Source organism: Pyxicephalus adspersus, chromosome 5 (assembly GCF_032062135.1).
Source record: "Pyxicephalus adspersus chromosome 5, UCB_Pads_2.0, whole genome shotgun sequence".
NCBI classification, from domain to species: Eukaryota; Metazoa; Chordata; class Amphibia; order Anura; family Pyxicephalidae; genus Pyxicephalus; species Pyxicephalus adspersus.
The window spans coordinates 106,235,300-106,255,145 of record NC_092862.1 but is presented as its reverse complement, the minus strand read 5'-3'; the positions used below and the strand labels follow the sequence as shown (position 1 = coordinate 106,255,145).

The 19,846-nt window shown below is 38.3% G+C and overlaps 1 protein-coding gene across 1 annotated transcript in view; it reads left to right on the top strand.

The window, feature by feature from the left end:
• Positions 1 to 629: 629 nt before the first annotated feature.
• Positions 630 to 19,846, top strand: part of TGFBR2 (transforming growth factor beta receptor 2) — a 58,071-nt gene continuing 38,854 nt past the window's right edge. Inside the window, exon 1 of the mRNA XM_072412380.1 lies at positions 630 to 882. Coding sequence (XP_072268481.1) covers positions 798 to 882 — 85 coding nt within the window. The 5' untranslated portion in view covers positions 630 to 797. The remainder of the gene's footprint in view (positions 883 to 19,846) is intronic.

The window sequence follows — 19,846 nt, the reverse complement described above, 5'->3', positions numbered from 1 at the left end:
TTAGTCTTCTTCAAGGGGTTTGTTAAATTGTGGATTATTGACTTCCCATAAAATGGCACAAGCATATTTATAGGGTCAGCACCCCTTGGCAGTGCCAGCTGTTTCAAACCAAGGCTGTCTGTAAGGGTGGCCCTCTCCTCCTGTGTCAGTCTGTATTAGCCTGTCATTTGCAACCCCTATTTAATGTACAGCGCTGCGTAATAAGTTGGCGCTATATAAATCCTGTTTATTAATAATAATAATGGTAGAGGGTATGTGTCAGCACCTACATTGCCAATGACTAGGCCCATTCCCAGCACTGCAGGATGATGCATTACCATGCGTTGCTGCACTCTCATACTGCAGCATACATACCTTTTCTGTATGTTTATATAAATGGGCCGCCTTATATAATGTGAATGAGTCTTCCTCTGTATTTGTGAGGAGATATCTGTGTAACGAGCACCCTGTGCCATGGCAGCACACAGCAGCAGTCCCCTCCATGTATATGAAGCCCATAGTACAGTGAATGCAGAGCTGTAATGTGAAGCTGAGGGGGCCGGCTCATGTCAGATGACTGACAGCAACTGGGTGAGGTTTTTAAGAAAAAAAAAAGAAGTAGAGAGGCCCAGCACAGCTGTTTGTGAAGTTGAAGATTTCCTGTTTCCTCAGGACTAGTGAATGACTCACACAGGCTGAAGGCAGCAAACGGTGCCCATAGGAATGCGGGAAGGACGGCGGGGAGGACCGAGGACGGGACGAGGGGGCTGTGACAGCAAACTTTCCTAATACTTTCTGCGGACTCTCTATGTCCTACAATGGATGCCGGGGCTTATAGCAAACTCGCAGCTTTACTTTGCACACTGACAGCCAGCTGCTCGGCCGCCAGTGTACACTCTATGGGTGAGTTACGTGGGGGCACCAAGGTGGGGTGTGAGGGCTGCTGCCTGTGCAGGGGGCTCTGCTATACTCTGTATGGTGTCATGTATCGATATTGTGCACCCTGCTGGGGGACATTCACCCTTTCTGTGCCCCCTTCTGAGGTGAACCTTACACCCAGAACCTCTACTACTTTCCTCATGTTAAGGATAAAGGGTGTTTGGGGGCCACAGGGAAAGGTTTGGCTGGCTGTCAGGTTTTTATTGCTGTTTGATATGCCCCCTTCTATTTGTCCCCCAGAAACCAAGAAAGGGCAAAGCCATAGTTTAGAGATTTTAGATTTTATCTAACTTCCTGCTGTATCTGTGGGACAGGAAGTAGGGGAAGTACACCAGCAGCAACAAATATCCTGGCAGGGGTTTAAACCCTTCCTTCATTTTTACTAAATCTAAAAAAGTTGTGGCTGTATATATTAAAGCCAAAGCACGGTGAGAGGTGCACGGGTTGGCATAAGGACGGTGGCACAAATCTGAGACTGCAAACCCGCAAATCACACCAGAAAAAAACACTCACATAATCTGCCAGCCTTGGTTCAGGAGCTGGTGACCAGGCACATGGCATCTTCAGGAGGTCAATAATGCCAGTCGCTATGTAACTCTAAAGGTTTATTCAGAAAGCAGTGAATCTGATATTCACTGAAACATTCTCTGGTGGAGAATCTTGTAGATCCTAGTGTTTAAAAGGCAGTGATTTTCCACCAGGTGACGTTCAGTGAATATCAGATTCACTGCCCTTAGGCAGTGTTTTTTTTTTCTTTTAGCTATGTTGTATTTCTTTTTTAAGCAGCATGTGAAGGTAATTTTGGCCGAAAAATGTTGCTGTTCCATTTCTTTTAAAAGTACAATGTAGCATAGTGTATTGGGTCTGAATTTCATATACTTTTTTATATGCAAATATATGTATATATAATATATATATAACATTTAAATTTTTATTTACATTTTTCTAAATACATATTTATTTATTTAAGTATATATATATATATATATATATATATATATATATTCTTTGTATATATGTATGTTTTTGTCAGATGCAATACAGTATGCTGCATTGTATATTAAACACACGCTTATATATTTGCAGTTTTTTTTACTTTTGTTCATATTACACTGTTTTGTGTTTTTCTATATGTTGGCCTTGAGAAGTGGTATCACATTGATCTGTTTGTGTCTCTATCTGTCATATCTGATACAAAGTATTCTGTATAACATTCACATCACATTCACATATCAGGTTGGTTTGTCTAAGCCACTGATGTTATCTCACTTTGAGGAATACCTCCATGTAGGTGTTATGCTGTATGTTTTCCTTCTCATCAGCGGAAGGAGCTTTGTTTTACAAAAAGGAAGAAGGAAGGAAGAATTTGTTTATCTGATTGCTGCAGCTCGGTGTGGGATTATTTTACTGATTCTGCCTGAAAGTTATTTCCACGGCCTTCATTTTTCTGTAGTTCCATTCTCGCTAGATTCAGCTCGCACTTTGGCAATGTAATAGAATTCCTCCACCAGTCGGTGTAAATGATGCCGCAGATATTTGTGTAGTCCCAGGCACACATCTGGAGTCTGGGAATTGTAATGGCAGCGAAGCCGGTCTGTTTCCTAGTAGATGAAATGAGATAACGTTCTTGTAGGTGAGGTAATCCCAGGTTCACCATGTGGCTGTAATTATGTGTTCAGAGATAGTTAGGGTATTATTTAATGTAGATTTGTATTTCTGGAGTTGGTGGAGCTTGTGAGGGGTAATATAATGAAAGGTCCAAACAGATCATTGCATTAAAAAAATGGGCATGCAGTTTCCTTACAATGTATAATGCGTTTTTGTTTTGTTTTATTATGCTGTGTAAATTCGTAATACAGCGCAGGATGTGTTTTACATACTTTTATGTGACTTCTTTTTATTTTATTTTTGTCTCTTATGCAAAATATACATGTGACTTGAAAATTGCACTTACCGCATTTCTTTTGGTCTTGTTCACACTAATGCATTGCATGAATTTACAACACACAATCAATGCACAGCACGTATTGGAGTGCTAGGTTGCTAATCATTAATATTAGAACCCCAAATTTATTATACGAACACACTTCTTTGCACCATGATGCAAGTTTAATGCAATACAAAGAGCCATGTGTGTGCATTTAGTTATTTTCTATGTGCCTTCTATAGAGTATTTACAAAGCAGTGATTCTGACTTTCCCTGATACAGAATCAAATACTACCATTGGACAACTGAACTTGGAAGATTGTCCACCACGGTGATGTTTCAGTGAATGCCAGATTCACTGCTTTATAAATAGACCCCCTGTTTCTATTTACTTTAATGTACAGGTAGTCCCGGGGTTACATATGAGATAGGGCCTGTAGGTTTGTTCTTAAGTTGAATTTGTATGTAAGTTGGAACATGTACATCATTTTAATAAATCCAGTTAGGACAGATGTTTGTTTCAGCATATTATTAGGCAGCATGGTGTCAGTTACTGTATAAAATCCTCACTGTGAGCTAATCACAAAGCAAAGAAAATACACTTTATGGAGCCTAGACATTCATTTACTTCTGGAGCAAGCTGAGCTTTGATATTCAAAAGAAACAACTGCAGAGTTTGTCTTGGTCATGAAAGAGTTACAACATCTTGCAGTAAAGCTCATCTTTTAAGATCAGCCACAACCTCAGCTGTGTTTAGCAAAAGATTTCTTCTGCATGTCATGCAAGCCACGCCCCTACCACATCAAGCCTCCGTCCTGCACACCATCCAGCAGGGAAGCCATGTTCATATCTAGGAGTCGTCCGTATATGGGATGTCCTCAACTCGGGGACTACCTGTACTGCCCCACAACGCAGCAAACAGATATGAGAAGCTTTGTAGATTATGAAAGTACTTGAGCCTGTGTTTAAGTGAAAATAAAATGTGTGAAAGGGGTCTAGGTTTTTTTCCTGACAAAGCCAAAGTGAGAATTTGATCACCGATATGATCTTCTTAGGTGGACATTAGACAAGATTTGCCTTAGGTGACGTGTTGGTTTTCCAGAACAAAATATCTCCAGTACATATTTTCTAAATCCCTGTACTTCCCAATGTCTATGCTTGTAAAGCCATCCACAATGGTGGGGTGTGGGCCAAACTATAAGCAGTGCTAACCATTGAAAAATATTTAAAGTTCAATAATTCTTAAAACCAAGGTAGCCCCCTCCTTCTCTTCTTCCCCTGAATACAGTAAAATCTGCCTACCCCCCAATAGGGAAATGCATTTTCCAGGGTAGTAAACATATCATAACTCCTGTGTACTCCTTGTAGTAGGACCTTAATGTAAACCGGGTTAAAATTTGTTAACAACAAAGTGTTGTTGCATGGCGGTTTGTAACGTATATCACCACTCTTGTGGATTGAGATCTACAGATCCAAGCAGAATATCAGAGATGACGATCACGTCATACTGAAGACACAACGATACCGCCAACAAAATGCTTCACTGTTAGGACCAGTGGTTCAGAAGTGCCCAATTCATTCTTAGCAAAGGGGTTTTTTTGCAGTTTTTTTTGTTGATGGCACTGCACATTAACAGAAAAACTATCATGTTTGCTGCCAGTGAACACTAGGTCTGGCAGTGGTTGCCAACCTTTTGAAAGTCACTTAATTGAAAGTCACTCCGTACCGCGCATTCCTGCAATGGGAGAGTGGGCGGGTTGTGTTCAGAGACACAACTCGCCCACTTTCCTTAGCCTGCGATCCGTACCGGGGACATGGTCCGTGGCTCTGGCTGGTGCACCCCCCAAGCGGCATCCTTCTCCTGACCCCATGAGGGGAGTACTTGCCAGAGCTGCGAACCACCAAAATTTTCTCGCGGACCACTTGGCGACCGCTGGCCTAAGGATACGTACACATGTCAGACGATTCTCGGCTGATACACCCCTCAGGGTTCATCTAGGACAAGAAATCTCCTCTCCATAGAACAGAATGGTGCTGTATGTACAGTGCTCATTCATTCATCTTTCCGTCTTTGTTGTTGGAAACAACTGTAAAAGATCATTTCCAATGACATAAATCTAGCGTGTGTACACAGCCTACTGCTGACTATTGTAGCTGCCTATGTCTATTTTACCTCTGCTCCCCTTGCTCTTTGTTTGTCCATGAAAGCAAAGTGATAAACCAGTACTTGTAAGTATGAGGCATTGTGTGAACGGGCCCTTCCTCCCGCCTGTGCCTGTTCTCGGTGATCGGCCACTCAAGGCACCCAGCGCTGTCACATAAGGATGGCAAAAATTCCCCAGCCATTCCCCAGTAACACACACTTGCAGATGTGAACCAGACACAAACAAAAGAATGAGATCCTTACAGGAAATGCACATTCTTAAGGTGCGTACACACTTCCAATTTTTATCGTTCCAATCGAACGACGAACGATCGATTGGGCAAAAAATCGTTCGTAAAAAAGTAACCAACGACGCCGACGAACGAGGAAAATTGTTGGAAACGAACGACCGGACCGGCGGATCGGATTGGACGACGATCGTTGAACATCGTTCGTGTGTACGGTCGTTCGTTGATCGTCCATGTTCAGAGCATGCGTGATGAACGAACGTCTGTTCACTTTCCTGTCGTGCACATAGTTCCTCTATCGCTTAAACGATCGTATCTATTGTGTGTACAATATCTACGAACGATCGGGTCGTTACCTCTATGTGCAGGATCGGTGCTATACGATCGTTCATATATATCGTGCAGGAACGTTCGTCGTTCGTTTTCCGACGATAATAATTGGAAGTGTGTACGTAGCTTTATAGTTACTTAGATTTGTTTGACTGTATCCAAATAGATAAGTGTCTACATTTGTTTTCAGGAACAGAGCACAGCATAACACACAGTGTTCACACATCTGGGTGATGTGCTAGGATGAAGGGCAGGTACATCTCCTTATATTGTACACATGTAATGGGTGACATTCTAAAAGAAATGCAATGTACTGCATCCTATGAAAGGTGTGATGGATTAGTGTCTTCAGACGAAAGAAAGAGCAGATTACTTGGGTAATAAAAATCATATTTTTTAAAGTTTAAACAAGACATGAGAAACTCTTATTAGGAAAGTAACATAAAAGGTTATATATAATTGTGGGTCCCAAATTCCCCTCCACTACACAGTAGCAACTATATTATAAACAGATAATCAGCTAATAGTTATAGGATGGAACCCTCTGCACATGCAGATCGTTGTCTGGGCTCACAGTAAGCTGCTGTTATGGCTTGGCTGTCTGTATTTTTTCACTCTGAAAGCCAAAGACAAATCTTCAGTCTTGTCAGGAAAAATTACATTTGGTGTCTGCTAAAAAGAAATAATAATTCTTCAGACAGTAAGCAACAGACTGCTGAAATAGTTTTATACAGTAATAAAAAAAAGTTTCCAGTTACAAATGAGGAACAAGTCTTGTAGGTTGTTTTTACATAAACTTGCTAACTGGAAACGAACTTTGTCGGGAACCATCAGTTCTTGGTATTTACTGTGCTACATCTTTGCTGTTAGATTGGTGTGAAAGTTTTCAGATGTTGCATATGAAGTTTAGACAGAGTTCCAAGTATCATATACAACATTTGGAATATGTGCATTTGTGTCCTTGAGTACAGGTTTAAAACAAAGCAGTGATTAGTCCCTGCAGGTGAAAGTAAGAGGTTTGCTTCATTCCCCACCTCTGGAGCAGCGTATATGTGCTTACCTTGCCTGTACTACCCTAGCGTCTCTGTTTGGAGGCACAGCTTGCACTTTTGTCTTTGTTTTACACTCAATATTTATCCTAGATAATATGGAAGCCATTGCCTTGCTTCCCTTTTCTAATTATTTACAAAGAAAAAGAAAAGAGTTACACTTTCATATATTGCAAGATATGATGGAATGGTCAGTATGGAAATGGCTGACATGATGGAATCGGATGAACTCTGCTTGCTAAAACTCCAAATATTTTTATATCCTTTTAAAAAGCATATACAGCCTGGGTCTGGTACACTTTTTATTATATACATTTTGTTTATAGTTCTGTAATTGTATCTTAAAGTTACTCTTATAAACAAATGCCACCTCCAGGCTGTGCAGCATGTTCAGGACTGTTGCAGACTGAAAGCCAATTTTGTGATTGCATGTGACATTGGGCCTGATTTATTAAAGCTTTATAAAAGAGGATACACAGTGAAGCTGGGCGATTCAGAAAACCTGGAATGGATCTGGTGCAGGATTGAAAACGTGTTCACAAATAGCAAGTTACTTTTAGGAAATCTAATCCAAGTTTGCTGGATTACTCAACTTCATTGATGATATGTATCCTCTCCAGTCATGGAGAGGTTTAATAAATAAGGCCCAATGTGGCATAGCGAACAGTGTTTACACAATCAGGTTGTTCCAGTAGTTTTACTGTGAGTCTGTTGTACCTTAATAAATATGCATACAGGAAGTGTTCAGTGGTAACCCTGCCTGTACTGGCTTTTGAGTCTATGGAGTACTACTGATTTGTTTTGGACCCCAATATGCCTTAGTTGCATTTGTTATTGTTGGACATTAAAAGATTTAGTGCTACATTCCATATCTGTTTGTTTGAGTCCACCCTAGAACCAGAGCTGTTTTGCTGTAAAGACTGTACTTTTCAATTTTAAGCGCAAATGTGAAGTGCCACGTGTTCCTTGCATTTCAGTGTTTCCTTCGTTTGTAAACTTTAGGTGTACACTGCTAGGGAATTACATGCAAAAAGGATTTGTTCAGTGTTTTATAGAATGATCACACTTTGATCTGACTCCATACTCCCTCTAAATTTCCCATCTATATTTTAGTTTTGGAAAGAGTGGGGAAATTAAATTTCTTGTCAGTATTGTTGCTTGATCCCACATTGGACATATTCCCCCTCACTTCTTGTTTCAGGAACACCCAGGAATTCCTGTTTTCCCGTTAATTGGATTGTCTGCATAAGATTTACAGATACCAGTTTCTTTTGTATTCCTGAATGGAATATAGGAAGTTTAGCTCACAGTATAGCCCTGGGTGTGACAGGGATTAGGAAAAAAAACCTTGCACAGTTTTGAAGGAATTTCACTTTAAAAATAATAATACTATGAAACCTGTGGGAGAATTATATAGTCAGTAAACAACCACTGGTTATTTAGTACATGTAGAATAATTAGATCTGCCAGAAAATACACAATTTTTTTTTAATTTGCCACATTGATAATTAGGGGTGAATGGCTGAAATATTTACCACTTTTTAAGCTAGATAATAATGGCCTGAGTTGAGCACAACCATTCTAACGTGTATAGCGGTCCCCTGACATTGTTCATTTATCCGATACAATGGATTGAAGTGACACAGTGGGGTGTAGCTTGCTTACCTCTTCTCCTCCCTCTATACAACAGTGCTGTGTGTGCAGAGCTCTTTAATCCATCCCTTACTGGAAATGATTGCAAATGATCTTTTTCAGTGACAATCCCATGGTGTATAATGGACGTCTGTGCGAGGCTTTATTCTGATCAGTACTTTTAAAGCCACTTTTGCATTTGCATTTCCCAATCGACAGATTTGTAAAGAACATCATAAGCCATAGTGGGGACCAGAGATGTTCCTTTAAACGCTATGTAGCTGTTCGTAATCTTTTTGTGAGTGGATATGGTTACTCTGATAGAGATATGGAGATTCTTATGGCACCTTTGGAGGTGCTATGGTACTTCTTTTTTACCCATTTTGAAGGTTCATCATTGGGGTGCCAACATCATAAATGTGGTAATCAGTATTCTACAAGTTAGAAACAGAAAAGTGCACATTTTTTTGTTTCCCATTTTTTAATACATAGACTTTGACTTGGTTATAGAGTATATTTGCTTTACATTTGTATCACTTTTAATACCATTGACATAGAAGGAAATTAAATGTCCGTTTTCTGTGTGCAGCAGTTTCTTCAGTCCCTCTCATTCAAGGTTAATGTTCCTTCTAGGTCCTAGTATGTTTGATTTATTACTCAGAACAATAGGGGCTAGTCAAAGGTCACATCTCCTTAAAGAGGTGATTAGCAACAGCCTTTAAATGATCATTCAGCCTTTTAATCTTTAGTTATGGTTGAGATAGAAAAATAAGCGCTGACTTACTTCTTACACTTGATTTGTAGCAAAAAAATATTTGCGGAGACACTCCATAGCTTTGAAATATTAGCAGAAATAAAGTAAAGGATGCATAGCAAATTAGCAGCACAAAGCAACAAATCATTTTTCTTTTAGACATTTAAACTCACAATTAATTAAAATAGAAAATCCAATGCTTTAACTTAAACTACAGTTAAGTTGATGTTTATAAAACTTTGATTAAAGAGTAGGATGCAGATCTTTTCTGCTATTTTGTAAATATTGAGCAGCTCCTTCATCACAATCAGCAATAAAAAAGATTCTGATTTTACTATCAACACATAAATACCCGTTAGGGGCATATTTAGAAACAGTTAATGTGACATTCATCAAAGACTCAATACAGGTGAATCTTCTTTGTTCATGTGTTTTTAGTGACAGGGAATGACTCACCAACATAGAAAGTAATGTTCAGTGCTTCATAAAGATGCTTAACAAGAAACATTTTTATCTTGCAAGGAGTGCAAGTATTTCACCAGGGATGAAACACCTAGTGCAGTAAACATAAGAATGCTTAGGGGAATGCTATAAAACAGGCCTGTCTTTATTGGAGGAAGGGCAATAAGACCGTTTCAAAGGGTATATGCAGTTTCAAGTCTGCAAAACCATAGTTACAAGAAACAGAATTCTGAAGTTTTTGGGAGTTTTAGTAAATCATGACTGGCTATAGTTTCACATTTTACAAAAATAATATAACATTAAATTACAACTTTGAAATGATAGGTTTTCCTATACATTTATGTTAGCTAAAGTGTTACATAGGAAACTATTCCTGCTTGTGAATATACAGGGATATAACTTGATGCACCATTAGCTTTAATGGCTCCAAAGAATGGATTGCTTCTTTTTGTTGTCTTGGTATTTATGATATTTGTGTCATGATTACAAAGCCTGTCAGGTTTTTATTGCTGTTTATGTTTTCGCTGGGGAGAATTACCTTCTATATTTTTCCTAGTGATCATAGCAAAGGGATAGGCACAATTTTACATTTGTCAACTCAACAGGAAGTCCGGAGAAATCTTTTATGGGGACACCCACTAAGACAATGCAAGTCCTGGAGAATTTCCAGTGTTGAACCCAAAAATGTTTTTAAGCCGGGTGGGAAGAAGCTGCAGGTGTAAGTGTAGGACCCAACTCTTCAGTAACGACCCAGAAGCTGGGGAGAATACTGCTTTGATTACATTTTTGGTTTATATCACAAAGCAATTAAAGATAAAACATCACAGAAATGACAGACTGCTAAGAAATGGAATCAAAATTCTCCCATTTATGCCGAGGAAAAATGCAGTCACAGTAAATGAAATAGCTGACATATATTTACCATTTCTTTTGAATCCTTCTGTAAACTGTATTGAAGTTTTCAATTTATTGCCAGTTTGGACATCACATCTGAATTGAATATGCTGGTGGTCCATTGAACTAGGGGGTGGTTGGACCCTGCTCACTGTTTGCAATCACTTTTGGTATTCCTGAAAATGGTTGCTATTGGCTACAAAGAACAGCTTTACAGGGAGGATAGGGTTCCTGTCTCTCCCCTAGATTTTATTTTATGCTCTATACTGTCTCCTCAGTGGGAAATTTAGTGAATGGATCCTTTGAACATTGACAAGCAATAATGCAAAATACTGACTGGTTCTAACTATTCCTGTGTCTATGGAGAAATTTGCCTTTATTCTTGTCTGGTACAAACTACAAGAAATGACAGAATATCTTTTTATTGCGAGGAAATCTCCTTTTTGAACAGTTGTCACAGGAACATGTGTCCCCATCAGAAGATGTCCTTGCTCTTCCTGTTGGCAACTCAAAATTTTGGTTTTTTGCTCTTTTATTCTCAGTGACATTGTTGATCAGGGATATGTGAAAGTGTGAGTCTCCCTAACAAATAGCAATAAAACCTAGCTCCACTTCATTTAGATGCAAAAAATAAAGTGTTGCCTTTATACATTAATCTTAGTATGAACCTATTATGGGTTAACAATGCATAAAATAATCAGCACTTAGTCACTTGAGTTCATTGAGTTTAACCCCCTAACATACTTTTCAACTTTTCAGACATATGTGATACATATAATTATGTTTCATATTCTTTCTGTCTGTAAGCCACTTTGTAAATAACCCCTTCCTTGTGTGAATAATTGGCTGGAACATCCTGCCCAGTACATTAAGGAACAATCCAGAATAAAACACTGCAGTTCTGTTTCATTCAGGGTCAAATAGGACAATTGCCTAAGGTCTTTTATACTCAAAGAATCCATTTATTGAAAGAAGGAATGTTTCAAATAGGTTTTACAGCAACAGGAAGGCATATTGCACCGAAGTGCCTAACAGGGATCATTTTTCTTACTGACACACTGATCTTCTACCATTCACATTCGCTAAGTAGTAAAGGCAACGCACAATGTGCAAAGTGCAGACACCCACAACAGCCATTCAGAAAATCTGATCGATCAGTTAATGCATACACTGTATGGTATATACAATTGATAGTAAGCCCATGTGTGATAACAAACATACAGCTAAGACTCTAAGGAATATGGTTTTCTGATTAGCACACCCTGCAGTGTTTGAATGTGCTCCAAAAATGCTGACATATGTAATAGTATATAGTATTTTCCCTTACATCTGTTAGCTATTTAGCATGTCATGCAGAACGAATACTGCAGAAAATGTATATTAATACAAAACAAGGCCAAAGGTATTGGAGGTATTTATATAGCACCAGGATATTACACAGCGCTACACAATAAATAGGGGTTGAAAATCACAGACACAGGAGGAGTAAGGGACCCAGCCCTGAAGAGCTTACAATCTAAAAGAATTTAATAAACGTCTTCTTTTTCAAAATCACTATCTGACCTCATAGATACCAAATGGCTGCAGACTCCTAGAGACCCACCGCAGAATCTTGTGGAAAGCAGTGTTCTCCCCAGCCCTTTTTATCTGGGTGCACCACCCGGCACTTTTCGTGAACAACCTGGCTGTCTTTGGGTGGTTACTGATGAGTTAGGTCACAATACAAGGGCTGCCACCCACCAACAATTTCTTCCCATCCAGCTTGAAATTATTTCTGGGTGTAACACCGAGAAAGCCTTCCCAGAGGGGCCCATAATCCTTATAAATGGCCATGACTTTATAGGTGATATCCAACGAATTCACAGGTATGATAGATGTCAAGATGTGTTGTTAAAGTTGACAAATAACAAATTGCTGAAATAAACAGTCTATAGGACATCCAAGACAAATATAGAGAGCAAATCTTGTTAGCGGGAACACAAACAGCAGTAAAAGCTTGACGGTATTTTTTCTGATCTGAACTCAAGCTAAATAAACTAAAGAGTTTCCCTTACTACCTGGTTAGCAGATCTTACACCTGGAATCTATTGCTTGTGAAAGTTTAGAATATAACCAGAGTTAATATATCAAATAAGAAGTTGCTGGGAAAGATACTGTCCCCCTCCCTTTTACTAAAGTTGTAACATACCTTGCAGTGATGGCACAGCTCCCATTCTGGAGCTTTTTTTTAAAGAAAGGATTTTGAACTGTTTTTTTCTTTAACTAAACCACTGAACCGTCTCCTCTCTGACAGGACCTCTTTAAAAGATAAAAGAGAAATGTATAGGATTATATTTTCCAATGGTATTTTCCCCTGGGCATATAACATGAGATTCTGACAGATGACATTTCCTACCTTCCGTGTTTCTCCTACCTTATCAGAATCTCTGTTCACGAGTAGACTTTACAAAGTAAATTGATAGGAATCTTTCTGTTTTTTTCTGCTGCTCACTGTCTGGTTTTGGCTTTGTCGTCTAGTTGTTTTGAGCTTGGTGCTGTGTAGTTTAACTATTTTATTGATGTTCTTTATAAAAGACTGGTAAACAAATAAATGGAGAGGGTTTCAGTCTTGATAAACGCCCCAATTCATCTGGTAAAAGCAGTTCTTATTTATATCAGTATTTTGGTGTATTGTAGAGAATGTGTTTTCTTTGTCTCAGTAATTAAAGTCTGCAGCTAAGGACAAATGTTTAATTGTAATGTAAGTACTACACCTGTATTACACGATGGTTAAAATGAATTATACAAGCCCATGATAAGGTATTTGGTAGTTCAGTGTTGAACACAGAATTTTTTTAAAACTGTGTGGGAATAACTTGTAGGCAGGTGGCAGCCCCAGTATGGTGATCCAGCTCTTCAGTAACCACCCAAAAACAGCTGGGTGGTTACTAAAAAGTGCCGGTCGGGGCGCGTGGCTAAAAGTGGCTGGGGAGAACACTGTAGTAAATAGGTACCTCTGGACACTTTTGTTGCCTTGAAAAGATTTCCCAATGTTTAGCATTTTTATAAAGCAGCATAAATGTAGTTTGAGTAAATTATCATCAGCAGTGAAGCATCATAGATTCTCTTTTACAGCTATTCAAGGCATCTTTGTGTTATTTTTTTAAGGAAGTGAGCCTGTTTGATAAGCAAAAAAATCACCAAATAACCCAGACGATGTGACCAACGGATTAGGCTACTACAGCAATGCTTGGATAAAAGCTGAAACCATTTTTGTTGAAGTTTTTTCTAGGATCAGTATTTACTTTGCACAGGATTAAGAAAAAAACTGTTGGGTTCAAGTTAATTCCTAATTCTTTTGCAGTTGGTTTATGTCCTTGGCTGTGCACACACATACACAGCTCAATCTCATTGCTTCTGCTTCTCAACTTGTCCTTTTAATGTCAATTTGGGCAAATACTTACCATCCTTTCCAGGAGATCCTCACTGTGTGGCCCTGCCCAGAACCACATAGTATTTGCAAGTGAAACAGCCAGGTTCCCTTTTTGTTGCACATGAACCTAAGCCATCAGTTATTCCCATGGATGTTCAGTATTTATGGTGGAGGGTAATCACTGCCCTGGAATGAATCGGGCTAAGACTATGCAGCAATGGTCAGGGCCAAACAGTAAAGAATTCAGGAGGAAGGTAAGTTTTTCACCATGTAGGTTCACTTAGGGTTGGGAGGTTTACCTAAAAGACCACTTTACTAAAAGTGGTCATCCTTTAATTTATTTCATCTTTATGAATTGGTAATCTCACATTAGTATTCCTAGTGGTCTGGTGGACAGTTTGTTGTTCAGAACCGCTATTAAAGCAGAAATGAAGAGAGATTTACTAGACACCATATTCCCGTTTACTTTGTTTTTTTAAGTTGTTATAGGAAGATGTCAGGAAATTCTTCCCTATAAAATACATTTGATACTCTATTTTTGTTAGGTAAAAATCAAGTTTGCACTTTCTCAAGTTGCGAAGGTAGTTAAATGACTATGGAATCATTTTATATGTAAAAACGAGGTGTCACTTTGTTTCCTAAGAGTAACTACATTTAAACAACCTCCAGGGTTCCCCTAGTGTGAGTGAATGACTCATGGAAATATTTTTCATAGGCAGATAAATATGTTTTGCTGCCCTAATATTCAGCTTTACCATTCTGTGTATTACAGGGAAAGCCCCAGTACTGAAATTACAAAGTGAAAACTGCAGGTGCTGTGTTGTCAAAATCTTAGCGGTTTTGTTATTTAGTAGGATGTTCCATCCTCCGGGTATTGCTGTCTTTGTTTTTTTGTAGGTTGCAAATTACTTTTTGGGCAACTTTGCATTCGCAGTTATGTCATCTGATGAAACTGTTCTGTGTTTTTTTGTGTATGCAATTTACATAAAAGGATGAGCATCATTGAAAGAATGCTGGAGTTTTTAAAACGTATGAAGTAACACATTTTTGTACATTTAAAAAACAAAAAAAGGCAAGAGCCAAAAACTTTTAAAGTAGCATTATTATACATTTTTTGGAGTACCTTAGATTGGGAGGGGGAATCTGAAATGTTTTCATTTTTGTATGTTTATGTGATGAATTTATCATAAGAATGTGTGGTGTTAATTGCATAAGTGTATTAATTCTCAGTTTTTAGTTTTATATGTGTATTGGGAGAGTCATGCAGGCTCTTTGGGCCTGATTTATTAAAGCTCCCCAATGCTCGGGAGGATACACTTTCTTCAGTGAAGCTGGGTGATCCAGCAAACCTGGAATGGATTTCTTCAGTCATTTGCTATTTGCTAGCAAATGTTTTGAATCCTGGACCATATCCATTTTCGGCTTGCTGGATCACCCAGCTTTTCTGATGAAAGTGTTTCCTCTCCAGCCTTGGGGAGCTTTATTAAATTAGACCCATTGTTTGCCTTGACATCATTCCTTAGTAACAGATTTTTATCTCTTTAGCAAGATGGTAATCTCAGTAATGTGATATACAGTTAACCACTAGATGACAATCATACAAATGTGTACTTGATATTGTCAAAAATCAGAAATTACTTCCATGTGGGGATTTTACATCACAAACTAAGAATTTGTACTTATTGAAAACACACAGTAGGTTCTGTTTAAGCAAATGACTTTGTCTCTTTGCATGTTCTGTGCCTCTGATGGCTGTGGGCCATAGGGTGTAACCAGAAATGGGGTCCTGGGTGAGACCTAAATGAACCATGATCCACTATATATCAGCACATTAGCTCATTGCAATGTGAATAACTAAGATGAGACTTGGTTAAAATGTAAGATATTATAATTATACCCAGCCAGAGCAAGGATCCATTTTTTATGTATTAAAAACTGCATACTGGAGGCTGAATATCAAAACTATAATGAATGAAACCCTTTATAACACTGCAAGATTTTTTTTTCAGTACGGCATCAAAATAATGCAAGAATTGTGTGTGGATTTTTAGCACTATTGTGCATTCCCTCTCTGTGTCTTGACAGCTGATCTCTTTCATTTGGGGCTGACATTTCTGAACATACAGTAGTTGATTGTACACTGATAAATTGGTCATTTGAAGCATGGATTCCCTTCTTATTATTCCTATAATGTAATGGCCTTATTCTTGATTCCTCTAAATAGTCCTTTTGTTATCAGTTGTGTTTATCTGTTACTATGATGTATGCGGGTAGTAACACACTATAATAGTACAACTAGCCATTAGATACGTTTAAATGTTGGCTTGTTTAAAGACTGTGACTGGAATACATAATATCTAGATCAGTGTTTCTTAACAAGGTCGGTGGAATCTTCACCTCCAGAGGTTGCTAAGGGTTCCATGACCAATGAGCAGTTTGTTACTCGGTTTAACTGACATCAAGGACTTTTTTTAGCTATCTGTAAGGGTGACATGCTTCCCACTGGCCAGCAATGTTAGATGCATTCATACCACTGACCACCACACTAAGGTACTGTGAGCTCTGAATATAGTAATTATAGCAGGGGTTCCCTGAAGACCTGAAAGTTATATTAACGGCTCCACCATGTAAAAAATAGTGAGAAAGTCTGCTATAGATACTAGAAGGTAAAAGATATATGTAAACTATAAGCATGTTCCAGCATAAGGCCATTGTGAAAAACTACTAGGTATGGCTCACATATTCAAAAGCGATAGGGTGAACAAACCCCGAGGCACCTGTTATGTTCAAGATCTACAAATGAAATGAAGTCAGAACACCAAGTAATATCATGAAATGAATGTCAAGACACTGAATAAAGGGTGATGAAACTTTCACACTCTCTTCATTTGCCCCCACCCCTCCAAAAGAGTTTAAAAGTCCCCTTGCCTCTTGAATACCCCAACACTATTATAAACCTAGCACCAGACAGTATTTTATTTAAAAGTTGTACAAAGTATGAATGGGGTAAAGTACTAAAGTGTTAAACCCCCTTTCAGGTCAGCACAGTGTGTGTCTTTTTGCCCCAGTGATAACTGCCCCCCTCATTTCTTGTCTCGTTTCCAGAGGAACAGGTTGCTTGTTGTATGTTGAAGTGACCATTTGTAGTTTGATTTGAAGACCCATGTGACAGAGTGACAATTCAGGCACACAGGAGATAGGGTCACTGGGCCTGATTTATCAAAGCTTCCCAAGGCTGAAGAGGATACACTTTTATCAGTGAACCTGGCTGATCCAAAAAAATGTGGAATTGATCTGGGCAAGGATTGAAAACATTTGCAAACAAAAAGCAAATGGCTTTGAAGAAATTCATTTCAGGTTTGCTGGATCATCCAGGTTCAATGATGAAAGTGTTTTCTCTCCAGCCTTGGAGAGCTTTAATAAATCAGGCTGAGGGTTTGTCATTCTATAACATAAGGTACCTTAATAATTGTCTTAATTGCCGCATCACCTGATAATATTTAAATAAAAGCTTGACATTTAAAGTATTTATATTACTTATATTATGTGATTTTAGTCATTAGGTTTGCATTACTTTAGAAAAAAAAGATTTCAAAGCATTAAAAGCTGAACTAAGCCCAGTCTATATTCACCTGTCCCCGTTCTGCTGTGGGCAGTGCCATCGCAGGCGTTGCTGGAGTTCATTTAGTCCTGGATGTGTGTCAGCAACCGCAGCATGCACAGCTCAACATTTTTGAGTTTAAGGGAGCCATCAGACAGGTGAGTATGTTTTATTGTAGTTGGATTATTTCTTGTCCATTTCTGCAATATAACCCTGCCTGATTGCAATTTTTAAAGTGGATCCCCAATTATCCTTATAAACAGTAACATTTAAAAAGTAAAAATATTTCATTTTGTCTCATACAGCCCAGGTTCAAAGAAATGTCAATTATATAGCTCCATACCTGTAAATATTTTTTTCTTTAGCATTGCAGACAGTCTTAGTTCTGTTAGTCATTCCCATACTATAAAATGTAAAGTGTGACACCATTATCATCGCCTCCACTCTCTATGCGTACCAGGAAACTCCCCACCTACCATCAGTTCCTAAAACAAGACTCTGCCAGAGCTACCATACACAAAATACCAAAGGTTCAGCTCACATTTTTCATGAAGGAACGATATGAAAATAGATACCTTCAGGCTAGAATATAGTCATTCTCAATAAATACACGTTAAAACCTGTGTTAAATCCTGCCTTACATAGAATAAAAATAGTATTCTAAACATCTTGCATTGACAGCTAAGATTTGCTGTTGTGCAGAAGATTCAGCCTTGGATGACATTACCTGACCGTAAAACTGCAGCTTGTCTAAGTTTAAAGATAGTAGGTGTTCAGAAGAAAATGAAAGTGTCACGGGTGACATTGTTAGCTGCTCATATTTAGAGCATTATTTTATGAAGACAAAACCTCTACAGCATTGCGTTTAAAAGCAGAACTATACATTAATGTAGCAAAATAAAGATTAATAGGAATTCTAAAACACCTTTCTTGGAGAAAATAGTGTAAGTACAGACTTTCTGTAGGTGGAACGCAGGTTAAGGGGGCTCTTCAGGAGACTGGAGAAAACATTTAGCAAACTTGTATAAGTAATAACATTTCAAAAGTCAAAAGCAAGCAAGACTTGTCAAAAAGGGTAATACATAGCACGGTGCTTTGTCAGGCTTGCCTAGCAGTATTTGAGTTCCCTGTTTGATTTCAACAAGGAACATTGTTAACACAGAGGTTGTCTTCTTGGTTTTCTCCCACTATCATAGCGGGTTACTTGGTCTTATCCCCAACTGAACCTAGCATGCATACGTAAATGTAACTGTGCTAGGAACAACATATTGTTAGGCAATGTAATTTGTTTACTGTGTTCTCTGTAAGCTTGAAAATAAGTTTTATTGACTGACATTCCAACCAACAATCATAGCATATGTTATTTACATCAGACTGTATCTATCTTGAGTATGTTTGTGATTTATTATTTTTAGAAGGCTACTGTTTCTTTCTGATGTGCCACCTATGCTACTATAAACATTCACGGCCCTGTGATCTTAACCTGCATACTAAACACGTGGATTTTACAAGTAAGCACAGTGAGACAGCAGTCAGTGAAGGTGAATGAGACATTGAACAGCTATTTTATTTTATTTGATTCTGCATGAATTGCTAGATCAACAAACAAGTCCATATGTGTGGGGGTGGCAGGAAGCACACACTGCCAGGTATCCGTTTTGTGGCTCCCATCCCAGACCTTTGCCCAATTCTTTTATTTTTGTTATTTTTTTTTTCAAAGAAAATAAACGCTCACTTTTTCCACCTACAGCCAGTTACCAGATGTAAGAGGATGATCTCTATGAAGAGTTATGAATAAAATATTTTGTTATTTCCCTCCCAGGTAACCATCATGTTTAGTAAAATTGCCATTTAACATTTCCCTAGACTAAGCCCAGGTAGTAACATACGTACCTTCACTCATCATAAGTTCAAACTGTGCCTGCACATGCAATCTATTTGTTCCTATGGCTGGTCAGTATTCATGTCAAGCTATCTATTAGTTTACTTTTCAGTGTTTTTATCTGTTTTAAGCATGTTTGTAAACTATTCCCAAATTAAAATGTAACAAAGAATTTAGCCTTGACTCCCAATTTGCAGAACATGATGGGAACACAGCACTGCCTGCGTGATTGTTGGCAGCCTGTCCAGAGATATCAGGAGAATTCTGCCTCTGCAGGGACAAAAGAAGGGTATGTCCCTCTTCTGACTCATTTTGCAGTCTGCATAATCTAAACTCTCTGCTATTCATGAATATTTTTAGCAACAGCAAGCAAGTTAAAACTTACTGTCCAATACTATTGCATAATGATCAGTGCCAACAGTCAAAAAGTTATTGGTTTGGAATATTAATGTGTATATTAATAATGTGCAAAATTATTTTTAAAACCCTGTAATAAAAAAAGCAAGGCAATATATCTGATACTTTTTTAAAGGTGCTTCCTTCTTTTATGTAAAGTTTATAATCCTTCTCTGCTTGTAGCATTCGTTGATTGAG